Genomic DNA, 19,428 nt, shown 5'->3' with positions numbered 1-19,428 from the left:
TTGGAGCTGAGCAGTATACTTCTTACCATTGGTTTACAAATTTCACCTTATCTACCTATACTTGAAGGTGGCCATTTTTGCCGATAAACTCTGGGTAGTTTTTCTATTTGTTTATCCATCATATACAGCTGGTGGACATGTTTATGTTTTAAATCATCCAAGGACATCCCATTTCCTGAATTTTCTTTATCTAGAAGGTTCCCAACCTCAATCCTAGACTGTGTGACCACCGTTGCCTACTGTTGTATTGTGCCCCTGAGGAAGTCGTGTTCACGACGAAACGCGTTGGGCCTATTGGGCGTATTTCAACCACTGTCAAAATTGACACATCATTATTCTATACATTGTAACTGTATTTATCTGACCTTTTTGTCCTATACTGCTTTGCTCTGTGAGCAAATGTTTATTAAATCGTTTTTATTGTAAAAACACTGTCTAATAACTTAAGGTCTCAGCGCACCCTGAAAACTTCCTTTTCTTTTCATATATACACACACACAACAGGGTTGCCTACCTGACCCTCTCCTTCAGGGAGAAAACACACTGTTCCTGGACTTGCCTGGTAATGTATGATTGCCATCACCTGTGGTGAAACACCTTTCTTATCAATTACCTAGCTCACCACAGGTGATGGCAATCATATATTACCAGGGAAGTCCAGGAACAGAGCATTTTCTCCCTGAAGGAGAGGGTCAGGTAGGCAACCCTGATATATAAATATATAAAATATAACTTTATAAGCTTTTCCTTTCTGTTTGTAAGTACACAGAACTCCCTGACATGATTTCCTGCTGGTCTTTATAAATCTGTAAGGCTTTGAGGCTGTCAAATGCAGGGTTATTTGCATGTGAGAAATATTTGTAAGATCAGTAGACTGTAGATGATTTGCTGTGGACTTAACTTGAGACAGGTGTGAATCTGCAATCACCATTAAAAGACTCCATCTGCAACAAATGTGCTCCACAGCTAACTACCTGGTACATGTTAATCATTTTATTTGGTTCTTAGCAAAATTGAGCAAAATAATTAACCAGATATTTTGTATGCAGTTAGCTCATTTTTTGAACTTTGTGCATGTTTATAATTAAACCAGCTGGTAAAACTTCTCTAGAGGAAACAGTTCCTCTGAATCCAGGATGTAGGATATCAGTTTCACATTCCACTGGGCTTCAGGTTAATGCAGGAATCAAACAACAAGGCATGTTATACAGCACCAGGTCAGTTCCTTGAGGACTACCCTAAACTTAAACATGGAACACCAAGTCACTTGCCAGGTATAAGAAATGTCACTCTTGAAAGTAAATGGTAGGATTTCTTTAGAAAATAGTTTTCACTAGCACATACCTTAAAACATGATCCACAACAGTGTAGGATGGCTAATACAGCTACAGTGGGGACATTTAATAGGATGAGAGATTTAGAAAGTGAAGGTGCGTACACATGGGGGAGATATATTGCTCAGTGTCTCCTTTTCATCAGTGACCAGAGATGGTCGCTGATGAAAAGAAACCTCTGCCGGCGGTGCCGCAGAGGTGATCAGCTGGTCGCAGGAGCAAACTTATGCGACCAGCGATTAGAACAGGGCTGAAAACTTGAGCACACACGGGCACACTCCCATCACTGGCAATATGGTTGCCAGCAACCATATTCCCAGCGATTTCAGCCCCTTTCGCAGCCGTGTTTGAATCTATCATCCTATTACATTTCACCCATAGTAGTAATATTAATTTTAATGGCATATCCCTTCACACATATCTGCTTGTCTTGCTTGAGACAGGGAGCTGGAGATTTCAAACAGCAGTTCAGTTGGAAGTGGTACAACAAGTTACCATGGCACCTATGTAATTAACAAGCATCATTAGTTTTACATGTGAAAATAAACTATAGATTTATCTCTATATGACTTAAAATGTCATATACCAATAATTGTTACCTACTCTGCACCTGTTGGGCAAGGGTTAAAAATTAAATATGTTTTCAATTGTCCTCCGTGGGAGTGCCCACTCCGGCCAGATAAGGGGGTGGTGAGATTTCCCAGCATCAGGTTATGCTTTAGTCAGATGGGACGTTTCAGTCGCCGCCATATTTAGTAGTTAATAGCAAGTCGCCTCCATGTTATGTGACTGAGCTGGAACTGAGTTAGAGCTGGATGTCACTTGGCGCCCTATTGCCAGCCCTTTTATGAAGAAGGGTCATACCAAATAATAAATAACTATGACCTTTTAAATCTAACACTATGATGTCCGAGTCATTGTGTCAGCATGTTTTATTTTTAGATAAGCTAGCTTAAGGTTTTATTAAGGTACAAACGCAAATGTAGAGATGCATTATAATAATAATAATAGTAGTAATAATAATAATAATAATAATAATAATATTAATAATAATAATATGTAGGTCTCCTCTATACAGCAGTCTACAAACTACAGTATATAGCTCTTTGGAATAGATAGAGGCAGGGCCGGCGCCACCACTAGGCAAATCTAGGCATTTGCCTAGGGCGCCGGCCACTGGAGGGCGGCATTTTGCCCCCCCCCCCGTGCCGCCCGGGTACCTGTCCTGCGGCGCTGTGTATATAAAGCTGTCGGCGGAGGCAGCGGGGGTCCCTGCAGTCCATTAGAAATAACGAGCGCTATCTGCCGGGCTATGCGGAAGCGCTTCTGTTGTGAAAACACTGGCAGCACGGCGCACGCTGATCTCAGCCAATCAGCGTGCTGCCAGTGTTTTCACAACAGAAGCACTTCCGCATAGCCCGGCGGATAGCGCTTGTTATTTCTAATGGACTGCAGGGACCCCCGCTGCCTCCGCCTCCAGCTTTAAATACACAGCGCCGCAGGACAGGTACCCCCCTCCCCCGGCACCGGACAGCGCCGCAGGACAGATACCCCCCCCCCCTCCCCCGGCACCGGGGCGCCCCCACCCCGACTCGCCTGGGGCGCTCCGGTGCCTTGCACCGGCCCTGGATAGAGGTGATCAAATAGAATTGCAGTCATTTTCTTCATAGTTCTGACAATAAAGTTCTGTTGCACTGCATTCACAGATGTTATCATACACAGCGGTATTTCTGAAGGAGCTATGTATAAACAGTGTAGTGCCATTTTTAATTCAAGATACTGTATCTAAAAATGAAATAAAATACATAACCTTCATGAATATAATGAGAATTCTACCAGATATAATTGAACGTTTTGATTTAAATTATTATACAGTGATATTTTTTTACTAAAACATTTTTCTTTTGAGAACATACAGTATCTATTTCCTAGAATGTCATTGTCAATTACACTGGTCTAGTGCTTTCCTCAACAGTTACTTTATAAACAAAATTTACATGCAGATGGAGTTGTAGCGTGCAATAGCAATGCATCAAAAGGACATGTCAGACAGGTGCCTTCTGACAGATCTTGGAAACTTTTAGTTGGGTTTAGCTTGGAATATTCTGTACTGGCATGCTTTCCTAGCACGGCGCCCGTCTCATTGATTGTATGCCTTAAGTTTAAGGTACTTAAGGCATACAATCAACGCGATGGACCCGATTTTTTAATCTCATGGATCTTATGCATCCATAAGATGCATGAGATCCATGAGATAAAAAATCGCGAGCCCCCAATAATCATTGTTAACGCCACCAGCACTATCAACGCCAACCCGAAGCGTGGCGAGCGGCGGCGGTACGCGTCCTCCGACCTTTTTTTACCCCTACTATCCACGTCGGCGTGGAGTTGATTTTATATAGTGTGGCGAGCGCAGTGAGCCACCAAGCCCGAAGCTTGGCGAGCGCAGCGGACTACTTTACATGTATTCTGCGTCCGCTCGCCACGCTTCGGACTCGGTGGCTCGCAGCGCTCGCCACACTATATAAAATCAGCTCCACGCCGATGTGGATAGTGGGGGTATGAAAAGGTCGGAGGACGCATACCGCCGCCCCTCGCGGGCTCGCTGCGCTCGCCACGCTTTGGGTTAGCATCAATAGTGGGGTGGCGTTAACAATGGGGGGGCCATTTCACCCATAAGGGGGGGTGGGCAATTAAAATTGGGGTTTTGGGGCCTTTTTACATTGATTCCAATGTAAAAATCTCGTCGATTGCATCATCTCATGTATCTTATGCCGCACAAACACATAAGATGCATGAGATGCTTGCAATGTAAAAATCTTGTGTATCTCGTTGATCGCGTCGATTGCATCATCTCATGCATCTTATGCCGCACAAACACATAAGATGCATGAGATGCTTGAGATATCAGCCCGACACATATAATCTAGATCGTGGGCACCATGCTAGGAAAGCAGTACCTAGATTTGCAAGCCGTGCACATCTATTCGCAAGGTGGGATTTCCCTCTGGCAGGGTGGCATTTAACTGATCTATGGCCGCTACAAATTAGCAGCCAAGTGGTCAGGTCTAAATTAGGCCCAATGCACACTTATTAATCAGCGATTTAAAGAGAATATTTCAGTCATTAACATCAGTGCCCATCCCATCCTCACATTCAATGGGCCATATTCAGCGATGATTACTGTTGTGCAAATTCACAATCCTCTCGATTATTGAATAACTGTAAATGTCTGTATCTGTATATAATGTAAAAATCTCGTCAATCTCGTCAATCGCGTAGATTGCATCATCTCATGCATCTTATGCCGCACAAACACATAAGATGCATGAGATGCTTGAGATATCAGCCCCACACATACAATCTAGATCGTGGGCGCCGTGCTAGGAAAGCAGTACCGAATATTCTACACAGTTCTAAAATAAATCCTGTGCCTTGATTGTTTACTGCAATAAACTATGCCCATGCACCATTGTATATTGCCATGTAGACTACTACCAAATATATATTGATCCTCTCTTATTAACAAAAATAATATCAGTGATGATCATCTAGTCTTTAGTCTAAGTTCAGGTGCCCATACACTTGCCCGATTTGGGACAATTTCGCCCAATTCTGATGGATCGGGCAGAGAAATCAGCCCAAATTGGATATGATTGACTTCCCCCCGACCCAATGCCAATGCCATGGGGTGGGCAGCATATGGGCAGTGGGTAGGCGCATGGCTGTGGAGGCAGCGGGGTCTGTGTGGCACTGGGGAGGCAGCAGTGTCCCTATGGCACTGGGGAGGCAGCAGTGTCCCTGTGGTGGAGAATTCTCTCAGTCAATCAGCGGCTCCCAGAGGACCCTCAGCTTTCAGAATAGGGCCCTTCGATTCCTGGGGGGTTCTGGGTACTCAGACCCCCCCCCCCCCCCTGCGTGCGCTACTGGCATCATCCAACTTTTCTGGCACACTGGTGAAAACTCCTGGACTGTGCTTCATCCTGACTGTGGACCTGCTTTTAAAATGGCCCCTGATGCCCACACCAGAATTCAGGCCTTACCTTTCTACACTATACTATAAATTGTATGTCTTTTACCTCACTTTGGACACTTTGTAGGAAAAAGGTACTGGTGCCTGTGAAACACAAATTTGTCTAGCTGCATTAGATCCAAAAACAATTCCATAAATTATATTTGAATTCATCTCTTTAAATTGTGTAGAACCAACTCATGCCGGCCATGTGAATTTGAAACTGTCACATATTTCTACCACATATGTACAATCCAATATAATAAACTAGAAAGTATATTGAAAACGTATGATGGGGTTCCAATACCCATAGAATAGTTACTTAAGGCAAGTCTTCTTTTATACAACAGGCCCAACACCAATCCTAATTTCAAGTAGATAGTTAATATTAGAGGGCTCTTTCCCACCATCGGGATCTGGACTGCAGATATATATGTGCATTTGCTGCTGTTCTTCATAACCATCTGTGTCATCCCTGTCTGTCTGCCCACCCTCTTTAGAATGTAAGCTTTTTTGAGCAGGGCCCTCTTCCCTCAACACTTATTACAGTATCATCTGGTCATCCCGCTATATTGTTGTAACCTGTAAGTGACCTTTATTGTATTCAACTGTAAAGGTGCGTATACACTGTTCGATATACTGGGCGTTCAATTGAATGGCTGATATATAGATGCACCATTGACCAGTGTGTGCTAGGGATATATCTGTGAATGGCATCATTCACAGATTTATCGCACCGGCTTTGCAACATAGCCGATGCCCGATATATACAGTATAAAGATATCTCAGCGCATCATGCTGTGTGTACTGATGTTCCATTGAACGCCTGTACAGCCGCGTCCGGAGCCACCGCTGATTGACACCATATGCACCAGCCCATTTGTGATATCAGTCCAGACAGATCGGGCAGCAAGTATGGAGAACAGAACATGCTGCGTTATCTGTCTGTAGATATACAGTATCTGTAGATTGATTGATCTGCAGATATGTCTACTAGTGTGTGCCCAGCTTAAGTCACTGTTTCCTATATTGCTTATGTGATTATGTACTCTGTAATTGGTCACTGTGAATCCCTTGTGGCGCGATACAAATGCAGGATAAAAATAAAAATAATGGGGCAGATGTATTAAGCCTTAACAAGAGATAAATGAAAGGGTGATAAGGAAAGATAAACGTCCAGCCAATCAGCTCCTTACTGACTTTTTTCAAACACAGCCTGTAACATGGCAGTTCGCAGGTGATTGGCTGGACGTTTATATCTCCTTATCACCCTTGGATTTATCTCTTGTTAAAGCTTAATACATCTGCCCCAATGTTAGCAAAGCAGCAGTGAAAGAGTCACAGAAGCTGAACCAAAATGAGGTAAAATGTTTATAATAACTTTAGATCTTGTAGTAGCAGAAACATCATTTCACCTTTATTGCTATACATGCACACAAGTGCAGCAACTTTTAAGCTTCATGAAGAATACACATATTTAAATTTGCTCTAGAATTAAAATATGGTTTTCTATTTAAAAGAAGGCACATAAATGAGATGACTTTTGTGTTTCACCTAATTACATTGGAATGTGCCCATAAGCCTGAAGTGCCCTCTCTAGCTTTGTGGGTAATACACACTAATAAAGCCTCATACAATATCACCAAATAGTTGTGGTTTCCTTTGATAGAGTAAATGAATAACTTTAATAGGACAAACTAACAATTTGCAGCAGACAGAAAATACCTATTAAGGAAGATATGTCTGTAATTATTCAGTTGTTTATAATTACTTACTAGCAAGCAATTTCACATTTGTTCCTCTGTGAACAATTGATTTTTATAATTTTCATGTGCACTGATTACTGCAGATTTGGAATTAGAACTTTGGTATTAACTTCCTGTATACAGATTCAATTTCACAGAGGCAGTATAAAAAATGTGTATTCATTTAAACTTTAGCTTACAAGGCGCCAATAATTCTATAAATAAAATGCTGCATACAGAAAGTCATTTTATAGATTTCTGTCTGTGAACACCTTTTTACATAACATTACCTATAGTCTTCAGTGTGCCCTATTTGTAAAATAACATTCCCACGTCTGAATAAAACATTATGGAAAAGTTTGGATTTCTATGAATATTAGTCTTTGATGACAACTGAATAAGTTTGCGAAGGTCACGTTTACGAAAAGATTTGGGATTCGGAACAAAATTGGTTTTTAAATTGTGTTTTTTGAACCACATAGTTTCTGAAAAAAAGAACTACAAAAGAAGTGATTTTATGTTGAACTTAAAGTTGCCAATTGAGTATGCCCAAGTATGCATCTGCACATGATGCATTTTCCTGACAGTATTGTGAGTTATGTGCATCTTAAAATTCATGTGAACTTAAATGTAGTCTTCCTGGAGGAAAATAAGCAGTAATAAGAAACAACTTCAAAACTGTACCCCACTTGTTTAGGGCCATAACCTCTGCTTGCAATGTATTTACTGTAAAAACACTATTTTGCAGTGCTATTCTGTATATATGACTGGCCTTGCAGTGTTTCCAATGCTGGTTCTCCTGCCTCATGTGTTACTTGGATGTTGGTTTCCTCTAAATATCTAACATTTAAGATCCAGCCATTGGGTAATCTCCCTTCTATTTTGCTGTAGTGATATTTATACATTGATGATTAAGGAATCTCAATTCAAAAACCTTAAGGTACATGCACACTGGCTGATATATCGTCTGCTTGATCGATCCACCAACGGCCAGAGATATATCTGTGAATGCCGTTGTTTACATAAATATCGTGTTGGCTGTGCAACACAGCTGATGCCCAGTATATCGGAACATGGTACTGTGTGTACGGGCGATCCGCCAACTTCCCGTACAGCAGTGCCGGGAGCTGCTAATGATTGACAGCACAGTGGGAGGGTGCATGCAAATGCACGCGCCCATTTGTGATGTCAGTCCTGAAGGATCGGGCAGCGTGTATGGAGAACACGCTGCCCGATCCGTCTGTAGATATAGCAGCAGCAGCTTGATTTATCTGAAGATATATCTATTAGTGTGTACCCAGCTTTACACTGCAGGGACAACCATTGCCCATTTAAAAAAAAAGGTTATATTGAATAAGGGATGCTACTATGAGCAGCCAATCAGATTCTATCTATAAACTTCTAGAAGGTGCTAAATAAATAAGAGATAGAATATGATTCGTTGCAAAATTCCATCTTCAATAGAACTCCCATCTTAGAAAATGTTCCCCTATGAGGCAGGGGAACAGTTGAAGACAGATTGAGGTTTAACGTACAAAAGTTCATACAGTACAAGAGCAGACAGCAACAAGACATTCAGTAATACAAGTTAAAAAAAGGTAACAATTCTGAGAGCAGGTGTAGATTTACACCACGGTCAGTATTCAACTGACCCCTTGCACACGCCGTTTCCCTGTCACTAGGTTTTTGTAGCAACGGGGAAATGTCATGTGCGGCGATAAAAGAGCTAGGGTCGCAGCTAAATGCAGCAGGCTCTCTGCATTAGCCGTGAAACTCGCTGTTTGGAGGGAATCCCCCCGGAACGTAGAATAGTGTGTGCGGCCGGCATGGGGGTTAAACGGCAAGGATCTCTTGTTTTCGGCAATCCCTGCCATTTAACCCCCTCTCATTGTAAACGTGCCTTAGTGTGCCTTGAGGACAGAGGTTGGGAACGCTTGATATAAGATACAAACCGATCATGCAAAATCAGTGTTGAGTATTTCAGTTTTCAGTTAGCCATACTGTAGGTACAGTATTTTGTTGTCTTTTTAACTGGTATAGCAGTGCAATAATGGTTTAACCCTTTGAGTGCCAAGTGAAATGGTCAAAATCGGTGTGAAAATTGCCAAGCAAATAATTTTATCAGAATGACCTGTAATGTTTACCGTACTGTATATAGGAAACATAATCTTCTTTTTACACAACATTTTTTATTTTAATTTATATAACAAATGTGAGCGACACTGGCATTTTTAGTGGATATTTTGCACATTTCCCACAGAGATGTTGGCACTCAAAGGGTTACATCATAATGGGCTGATGAACACATAGTGATATTTGGCCATGTACATATACACCTTATTTATAGTTATTTGTAGCAACTATGAAGGTACTCTTTACTTATCACGGTGCCCATCGCGGGCATTGAATGCACTAAAAAATCGGGTGCGACGCGAACGACGCCATGCCCGCGATTTCCCATAGGGAACAATGTTAAATGCCTCAATTTACCCGATTTTTTCATAGGAAACAATGTTAAATTGCCCACAGAGGCCAAATAGGCACCCTGAAGTGTGAAATGGCCCCCACAATTGTTAACGCCACCCCACGATCAACGTCAACCCGAAGCGTGGCGAGCGCAGCGTGCCCGCGAGGGGCGGCGGAAAGGCGTCCTACGACCTTTTCATACCCCCACTATCCACGTCGGCGTGGAGTTGAGAATGGAATAGTGTGGTGAGCGCAGCGAGCCACCGAGCCCGAAGCGTGGCGAGCGGACGCGGATACCTGTGAAGCCCGCGAAGGGACGCGTTTACCTGTGAAGGTATCCGCGTCCCCTCGCGGGGCTCACTGCGCTCGCCACGCTTCGGGCTCGGTGGCTCGCTGCGCTCGCCACACTATTCTATTCTCAACTCCACGCCGACGTGGATAGTGGGGGTATGAAAAGGTCGTAGGACGCGTACCGCCGCCCCTCGCGGGCTCGCTGCGCTCGCCACGCTTCGGGTTGACGTTGATCGTGGGGTGGCGTTAACAATTGTGGGGGCCATTTCACACTTCAGGGTGGCTATTTGGCCTCTGTGGGCCATTTAACATTGTTTCCTATGGAAAAATCGGATCAATTGAGGCATTGAACATGAAAATCAGGTCAATTGAGACATTTAACATTGTTCCCTATGGGAAATCGCGGGCATCGCGTCGGTCGCGTCGCACCCGATTTTTAGTGTATTCAATGCCCGCGATTTTTTTACCTGCGATGCCCACGATCAAAATCGTGGGAGGCGTGATAAGTAAAGAGTACCACTATGAATAAAATAGAGGACAGAGGTACAGATATATATGATATTTAAACAACCAACAAGACATAAATGACTGAATATTCTTTAAATAGAACATACAAGAATCTTCCCTCATATCACAAACATTTTTTTTTTTATGGAGTTCAAAAGGTAGCTGGTGTTGAATATTATGAATGTATTTATGTTTTCCTAAAAATGATCAACACATATTATCAAACATATGATATTTATGTACATAAGGGAATAATGCACTACAACCAAAATAAACCATGTTTTCTTTTATAACAGTATAATAACTGTTATATCTCATAATTCACAATGTCTTCTTATCCCATGTAGGCATTTTCTCTCGGACTTAGTGATGCTCAGCTTTACACATGGACAGATGGTCTTAGAAGGAAGGATTGGCATGACTATGACAGCATTCAGAAGGACACGCTGCGCTCAGGTAGGAAAATGTATCACATTTCCATTTAAGTGGAATAAGCTTCGGTCTATTAGGCAGTAAACATTAGGCTTGCTTGCAAAGGAAGCTGATCCACACTTAATATGCTCGGTAGGTATACAGATAAGCTCAATTCACCTGAGAGATGCTGAGGATGCCAAAAACTTTGAAAGAGGAAGTTTATTCAACTTTTAGTAAACAAGTAAAATATAATAAAATAAAAATAATTTGCATATGAAGCTACTGCAAAAGTTTTGGATTTGGTTCTGTACTTGCCACAACATTAGCTGGCTTTATAATAAGCTACAGTGTGTTTTGTTGTATGTGTATGTATGTATTGTATTGTATTGTATGTATGTATGTATGTATGTATGTATGTGTAGATATATATATACACACACACACACACATACACACACACAGCGAGAGAGATAAATAGATAGTTAAGGGTCTCCTACGACTGAAGCTGAAAATGTTCAAGGTCCTATTATGAGATGTGGAGGCGGTGAGGTCAATGTCATGTAGGCATGTATAACCCAAACACAACACTATAAGCCCCAATATCTCCCTACATATATAAAGTACTACAATTGCATAATTTTGTGTAGAAAATAGAATTACATTTTAATTAATTTGATATATGGCCATCATATGGCTAGCGGGTGATCATCATGCTGCCATGATGATTGTCTTATTTATATGTGGAAGCCTGCAGCTGCAGCTCCTTCCATCCCATTGTTAATATCAGAGCCGGCCTTAGGCATAGGCAAACTAGGCAATTGCTTATGGGCATCAGCAGCTTCTGCTGATTAAAATGATATGCAACATGCCTATATTCTGTGTGTGAGTGAGGCTGTATCTGCATATGAAATAGTGTATTCATGGAAATCACTGTAACATAGCATTCTGTATGCAGGTACAGCCACAGTCGCACACAGAATATATTCATGCCACATATCAATTTAATAATCGGAAGCTCCTTGTGTGTGCTGGTCATAACAATGCAAATAAGACGAATTTTCAGCAAAAAATGCACCCACCGTTAGCAGAACTGGCCAGGAGCTGCATGGCTTATTGAGTCAAGATGTATGAGGAAACATCTGTATCCAAGCAGAGGTCACAGTGTTAGCAGCTGTGTGAGTGCTGTCTGTGGGTGGGTTGGTTGTGCAATAGTGTTCGGCATACGTGTAAGGGGCATTATGTGTGTCATGTATAAATGCATTAATAATGTGCGACATATGTGTAACAGGCATTATGTGTGTCATGTGTATAAGGGCATTAATCATGTGCAACATATGTGTAATGGGCCTTATGTGCGTCATGTGTATAAGAGCATTTATCATGTGCAATATATGTGTAAGGGGCATTATGTGTGTCATTATGTGTATGAAGGGCATTAATAAAGGTTGGCATAATGTGTAAGGGGCATTATGGTTATAAGGACATTAATAATGTGTGTCATGTGTAAGGGGCATTACTGTGTGGTATTATCAGGGGTGCCGAGAGAAAGGGGTAGGGGGTACGTATTACCCAGGCCAAAGTCTGAAGGAAGGTCCCAGTGGGTGCCCCGGGCCCCCTCCCCTTAAATCACAGCAGCAGCTGCAGCTCTTCTCCTCTGCCCAGCACACACTGCTTTGTGCTGGTTGCAGTGTGGCCATGGAGGTGCTTCAAATACAATATTTTCTCAGGATTTTTTTCTAAGGGTATAATGTGAATAATGTGAGGAGTAATGTACATAAGGTAAAGTGGTACTACTGTGTGATGTAACGTGAATAAGGGACACCATTGCATGATATAATGTGAATAAAGTGGCACTACTGTGTAGCATAATTTGAATTGGGGGTACTATTGTGTGGCCATACCCCTTCCCAGCAAGAACACACCCCTGTTTGGGCTACGCACCGAATGTGTGCACTGTTTCTACTTAAATATTAATATTGCGGGTAGGAGCACCAAAATGATGACTGCTATGATGAGGGTTGATGGTGCTGGGAAAGGGGAGAAAGGTCAGAGGCGGAACTAGTGGCGGTGCTAGGGGGCACCAGCCAAAATCTTGCCTAGGGCGTCATTTAGGCTAGGGCCGGCTCTGGTTAATATGGCCCTGGCTATCTAGTGTCAAAAGCTGACACTACTCTCCTGTGCTATAATAATGCTTGCCCATGTGGCCTCCGGTCTGCTCTTATACCAACACAATATAGACTGCACACCACATGTGATGAGAGTTGACACCTTTCTGAGGCTTATGGTGTTACACACAAACAGTAAACGAGATGCAGGTGCAATATATTTTGCAATAAATAGAGGTTTTTTTTTCTTGGCCAGGGTTTTGGGCTTACCCACCACTTTCAGGAAACCGCATTTAGTACGCCCCTAACATTCCAAAGGTTCAAATGTGGGACATATGACACCCCTAAAACCAGCCCAGCCGAAAAAACACCAAGTCATCACACTAGTGGATCACACAAAGGGGGGTATTCAATGTAGGGTCACGACTGTCGGGCTGGCCCAACAGCCATGACCCTGTCCCATTCTCGGCCAGCTCAACTGTGATTTTGCAGGCAGAATTCAATGTCCCGCCTGCCAAGCACAGATACGGGGCATGGCCACGAGAAGTGGTTGGAATCAGCGAGCTGAGGCCGGGAGCTCGACACAATTCCAGGCCGTTCTCAGCAGAATATTTATGACTGCAAGTGAAGTCGGGCATGTTCTGTTGAGATCCCCGTTTAATGCTGTCAGGGAAGACAGCATTAAATAGGGCCCTGCCGTCATTTCCCCTGTTGGGAATGGTGGCGGGAGATTGAATACCCCCCATAGTGTTAAAAAGTGTTAGATAGATAACAGAAGCTACTGCATGTGTTAGGACATGATTCTATCATACATCTCAAGAAGGGGGATTATTACACTCTGTGGGTTATTCTGATTCATTTGGAAAGGCAGAATCACTCTCTAATGGACAAAACCATATTCACTGCAGGTGGAGCTGATGTGACATGTGCAGATAGAGTTAGATTTGGGAGTTTTATTGTTTCTGTGCAGGGTAATTACTGGCTACTTTATTTTTACACTGCAATATAGATATCAGTTTGAAGTACAACCCCCACCCAAATCTAACTCTCTCTGCACATGTTACATCAGCCCCACCTGCAGTGCATATGGTTTTGTCCATTAGAGAGTGATTGTGCCTTTCCGAGTGACTCAGAATAACTCCCTATGCCTCTTATTGGTTGACTATATTTCCGCTAGTCCCACCATCTTACAAATGATGTTGGGACAATATGATTGTTATGAGGTGCAGTCTTATGGCCGATAGGGGAAGCAATGATTACCTGCTTTTTCCTGGTGGTAAATTACTGTAGGTTGAAATAGAGAACATTACACATGTGAGAGGTCTTGTTACCTTATTCTCATATTACATATATAGTAGCTAAAGTTAGCTGACAATAAATATTTGCATGTACATGTAAAACTAAAATAATAATCCTGCCCATGTTTTGGGTTTTCTTCTTTAATCTACTGCACCATGAAAAATGCCTGTCTAAAACTTGTTGATTCAATTTTATAGACCTTTGTCAGTTTTAAAGGAAAACCAAATGAATATGAAAAGTAAATTTACCTTTTGAAAGTTGGTATCAAGCTTAGCCTTATAAACTTCTCTATGTCTTTGAGAGTCTATATTAATCCTTTGTGAAATCCTACACTGAATAGATAATATTTTGAGGCATAATTGAATGCAAATTTTAACCTTGTCATTTTAAACAAGTTACAAATGCTGCCCGCTGCTTTGCTTCATGGTGTAACATGTAGTCTGGATCTGGGAGTAATGTGCTGAAGTTTTCCGTTGCAACAGGAGATTCCTGTTGAGATATTATTTTTTTCACATGGAATAAAGTACAGAAAACTGCTATTTCCTGCATGAAGGATGAGTCTTTTTGATCATTCTCTACAATTAATATTAGTACACTAGCAAATAAATGCAGAATTTAAAACAGCAGGCAACAGTTTACCTGCATGTAATGGGCAAACAGCATGTGTTAAAAATCTGTCATGAACTGGTGCTGCATACAGAAAAGACTGCATTTATCTCGGAATAAATAACAATATATTGTATTAAACGGGAACTCCAGAACGACTCCGGAGAATAGGCAAAATAAATGGTAAATCAACTGTTGAAACACGAAAATGGATACAGAACTTTCCCATTAGAAACACTGTTCAGTCAGATGTAAATGTATTAACAAGAGACAAATCCCATCATATAAAAAAAATATAATAGAGCCAGATGTATCTAGCTTCAAAAAGTGATACAATGGAGAGTGGTAAACAACCAGCCAATCAGCCCTAATCAGGCTAATTGGCTGGATGTTTATTTTTGAAGCTTGATACATCTGGACCACTTCCAGCCTGGTTCTTGAGAAGATTAGTGGAAGGCCCAGACTGGCACCTATGGGAACATGTTTATGGTTCAGTTTTTTTTTAGAATGGATCTGCTGCAAATATATAGCTATATGCAATAGAGTGGACATTTTTTTTCTTTGTCTGGGCAGCAACTTTCTGCTAGCAGTCTACAGCGAATTCTACTACAGCAGTAGTCAGTGCCAGGCAGCAGACACCCTTCTCCTTCCCTCCCTGCATGCTGCCAGCTCCCTTCCCCAGGACCAGCCACCAATGTGCTGCTTTCTTCGCGTCCCTTCTTCCCTGAGGCCCCACCCCTTCTCAAATGCCCACACCCCTTTTATTATCTGCTTGATGCCCGATTATCCTCACCTGCATGGCATACAGTTGCATGGATTGACACCACAGACATGCAGGCATAGGTAATTAGCTGTGGAGAAGTGGGCGTGCTTCATGTGTTATGTGGGAGGTGTAGGTGTACTGTATATTTACAGTATATCCCCTAGCGATGTGTTACTGTTACTGTATCTGGGGAGTTTTGTGGGGTTGTATTACCTTTATGGGGTTGTGTAGGGGTATTCTGGAGTTATGTAATGCTCACTGTTTTAAAGTTGTGTGTGTGTATGAATGTGTATTGATATTTTGTGGCAGCTGCAATATACTGTAGATGTTTATGTGGCAATGTCACATGCTCCTTCCCCCTGCTCGCACCACTGTGTGCGAACGCCTCGGTGAGTGTAATACTCGCCAATTTAATTTACATTGTGGATCTGCATATGCAAATTTTTTCCGATACACATACGCAGACCCGCAGCATCGGTCCTGGCTGCGAACTTGGCTCTTTACAAGCCAACCTGAATTACCCCCTTAGTCTCTCCCCCACATCCCATCTAAGAAATTAGCAGCAGATGAGAAGCATTATTTTTATCATCTAAAAGTCATGTGTGTATCTGAATAGCAGGGGGAGGAGGGATGAAATGTTGCCTAGGGCGCAAAGAAACCTAGCACTGACCCTGACGATGATAATGATAACCATTATGAAATCAAGCCTCTAGCCTGCAGAGATATGTATGAGTGAAGCAGCAAATATATACATTTAGGGCCTTATTCAGGTTGGATCGCTTATAATAGGGAACTGCACGTGTGCTCACATATCAGATATCTGAATGCTTTAGCCTGATTGATAGGCAGAGGCATTCATGGGAGAGATGTGGCCGAGGCGGCCCACATTTGACAAAATGGGAGTTTGTCACCCCCATTTCCTGGCATTGCAAGACAAGGACTGCATCATGTATGCAGTTTCCTTGGCTTCACAATGCAACCTGCAACTTTAACCCCTTCCCGACATTTGACGTATATATACGTCATGGCCGGGATGTACTTCCCGACACATGACGTATATATACACATCATGACTTAAAAGTGCCACCGCGTCTACAGACGCGGTGACAGAGGGACAATGTCTGCTGTCCCTGACAGCAGACATCCTCCCTCATTGCCCAGGGGGGGCAGGGTTGCCCCCCGTCTTGGGCGATCGCTGCGATTGGCTGTCCAAAAGTGAACAGCCAAAACCAGCGTTAAACTGCGTGTAGTGTAAAATTTAGACGCTGCTGCCCCCTAGTGTCCAAAAAAATTAAAGGAGGTTAAAATAATGATTTTTTAATAAAGTATAGATATGGTCTTTGTTAGTTATTAACTATTTTGAGTGGTATGATTATTTGTCTCACAAGCAGAAAATGTAACATTTTGCAAATAGCAAAATGTTCCATTTTTTTACGACATTTTGGTATTTTTCACAAAAAAAAAAAAATTGTATCGACCAAAATTTACCACTAATTTAAAGTACAATGTGTCACGGGAAAACAATCTCAAAATCACTGGGATAAGTAAAAGCAAAAAAAAGTTATCCCCACTTAAGTGATACGTGTCAGATTTGAAAAAAAGGCCTCTGTCAGGAAGGCAAAAACATGCTGCGGCGGGAAGGGGTTAAGTCTGCATATATTCAAACTTACAGTCGCAAGCAAACATCACGACCAATGGTTTTAGCATTCGCAAATGCAGGTAAGAGGTGGTATGCACCTCCTCCTGCATTTGTATTGCTAATGATCACATATGCTAAGCTGCTCTGAGCTGCTTAGCATAAACGATCCATACTGAATGAGGGGCTTAGTTCTGTGCATGCATCTTGGGAGCAATTACTGCCAACCTGTATTCACCTTTGCATCGGCCTTTTGCATTTCAAGCTATTTGTACACTGTTTCTAGATTTTATAATATTTAAATAGAATTTTCGCTTTAAATGTACTTATCTACATATTGGTGTTCTATATAATCCATAAACCAATGTAAAATGTTTAGGTTTTTTTTTATCTCATTAAAGAAATATTCCAAAAACAAAAAAAAGCAATATATTGTAGAAATGATACATAAAAAGAAAGTCATACACTGTTATATAGTTGTAAATCATCTAGTGGCCGGTAATCTCTGTGTTTGTTTGATGTTCTTTCTTTTATAATCCTGGACCATATCCCAAGACCCTAGTTCAATACACACACTGTCATTTATATCTCAGGTCAAATCGAATTCCCAGAACAGGGCTGTTGTAATCTCCGATCTAACGTTCTTCCAAAGGCAAGCTTTCTATCTGTTTTGTTAGGATTAAAGATGTCATTGCTAATTAAAGTCACATCAGTTTTATTACCTGCAGCTCTTCGATTGGAAAGACTGTGTCCTAAAGCAAAATAAGTCAATAATGTTTACACATGTGCAAGCTTTTAAAGTTAGCATTTTGATCAGTTTCTATGGCTAATATAATATCTCTGTATGTATATATATATATGCTGCAACGAATAGGCACTCTGGACACTTTCAACATTCAGTCAAATAGAAAATTAGAAAAAGGCTCACACTAGCTGCAGTTGTCAAGACAAGTCAAGATATATATAGATAGATAGATAGACTTCTGTGTCTCCACTTCCTTTATTGTCCAAGATAGAGGCGTAACTATAGCACCGCAGCCCCCGCGGCCGCGCGGGGGGGGGGGGGGGCTGTGCATGTGTGGGCGCCCGGGGGGCTGTGGTGCTATAGTTAGCCCCCTCCCGTCCGCCCATCTGCCGCCCGCCAATCCGCCGCCCCCAGCCTTAACTGACTGCACTGGTCCCGTCCCGGCTCCCTTGTTGGCTTCATTCTTCTGCTAGTGAGACGGACCACAATAAAATGTCTGCCCCATATAGCAGACAGTTCTCTGAAACTGTCTGCTGTATGGGGGCAGACATTTTGTGTTGGGCCGTCTCACTAGCAGAAAAATGAAGCCAGCAAGGGAGCCGGGACAGGACCAGCAAGACAGGTAAGGCTGCGGGCGGGGGGTGCGGGGGGGGGGGGGGCGCCCCCCATTAATGGCGGGGGGGTTGCCCAATTCATAGTTACGCCACTGGTCCAAGACCCGGCTAGAGTGTCGGTTTCCCCGCTCATATATATATATATATATATATATATATATATATATATATATATATATATATATACACACACATACACACACACACACAGAGAGAGAATAATAATAATTCAAGCTGCATTTTTCACTTGGAATCCATCATACTTCTGAAATTCTTCATGAAGATTATGTTTTCTTTATTCTTTGTTCTCCTTTGAGTTAAGATTACTCAGTGAGCTGAAAAAAACATGGGAATTTATACACAATGCAGATTGTATTCCATCGGGAAATGAGTTGAGACGAAAATCTACACAGCATGAACGCAAATCCCCATTGTTTTGTTTCTGTTTGTTAAGGGACCACGTGTCTCGGCAGCGAGAAAAAAAAATCACTAAATAACCTCATATGCTATAATAGCAGATGCAGCCCTAATTAATTCTGTTCAATGCGACTCTCAGGAAATAGATTGGAAAAATCTTGCTAATTAATTCTTGAACTGAAGTTGATGCATTTGACCAATATATAGAGACCTCTTGCTAATGTGGTTTAACTACATTAATTAAGGGTCATTTATAACACACTAATTATAAATTGTTAAAAGGTTTTTACATTATAATTAAGAATCCACACAGCACAAATGGCTAACTATGAATTTCTAAGTGTTAGCACAGAACCTTTTGACATTTTAAGAACAATAGTGGACTGTCGATATTGTTTTTACATTTGTACAGTATATCTATCTATCTATCTATCTATCTATCTATCTATCTATCTATCTACAGTTGTGCTCATA

General features: G+C 41.9%; 1 protein-coding gene across 1 annotated transcript in view; it reads left to right on the top strand.

Moving 5' to 3' along the window:
• The window catches only part of GALNTL6 (polypeptide N-acetylgalactosaminyltransferase like 6), a 1,179,186-nt gene that overhangs the window by 258,972 nt on the left and 900,786 nt on the right, over nucleotides 1–19,428 (top strand). Inside the window, exon 2 of the mRNA XM_083170927.1 lies at nucleotides 10,703–10,811. Coding sequence (XP_083027053.1) covers nucleotides 10,703–10,811 — 109 coding nt within the window. The remainder of the gene's footprint in view (nucleotides 1–10,702; nucleotides 10,812–19,428) is intronic.

This window comes from Crinia signifera, chromosome 1 (assembly GCF_055691185.1).
Source record: "Crinia signifera chromosome 1, ASM5569118v1, whole genome shotgun sequence".
NCBI lineage: Eukaryota > Metazoa > Chordata > Amphibia > Anura > Myobatrachidae > Crinia > Crinia signifera.
This window is presented reverse-complemented; position numbering and strand designations above follow the sequence as displayed.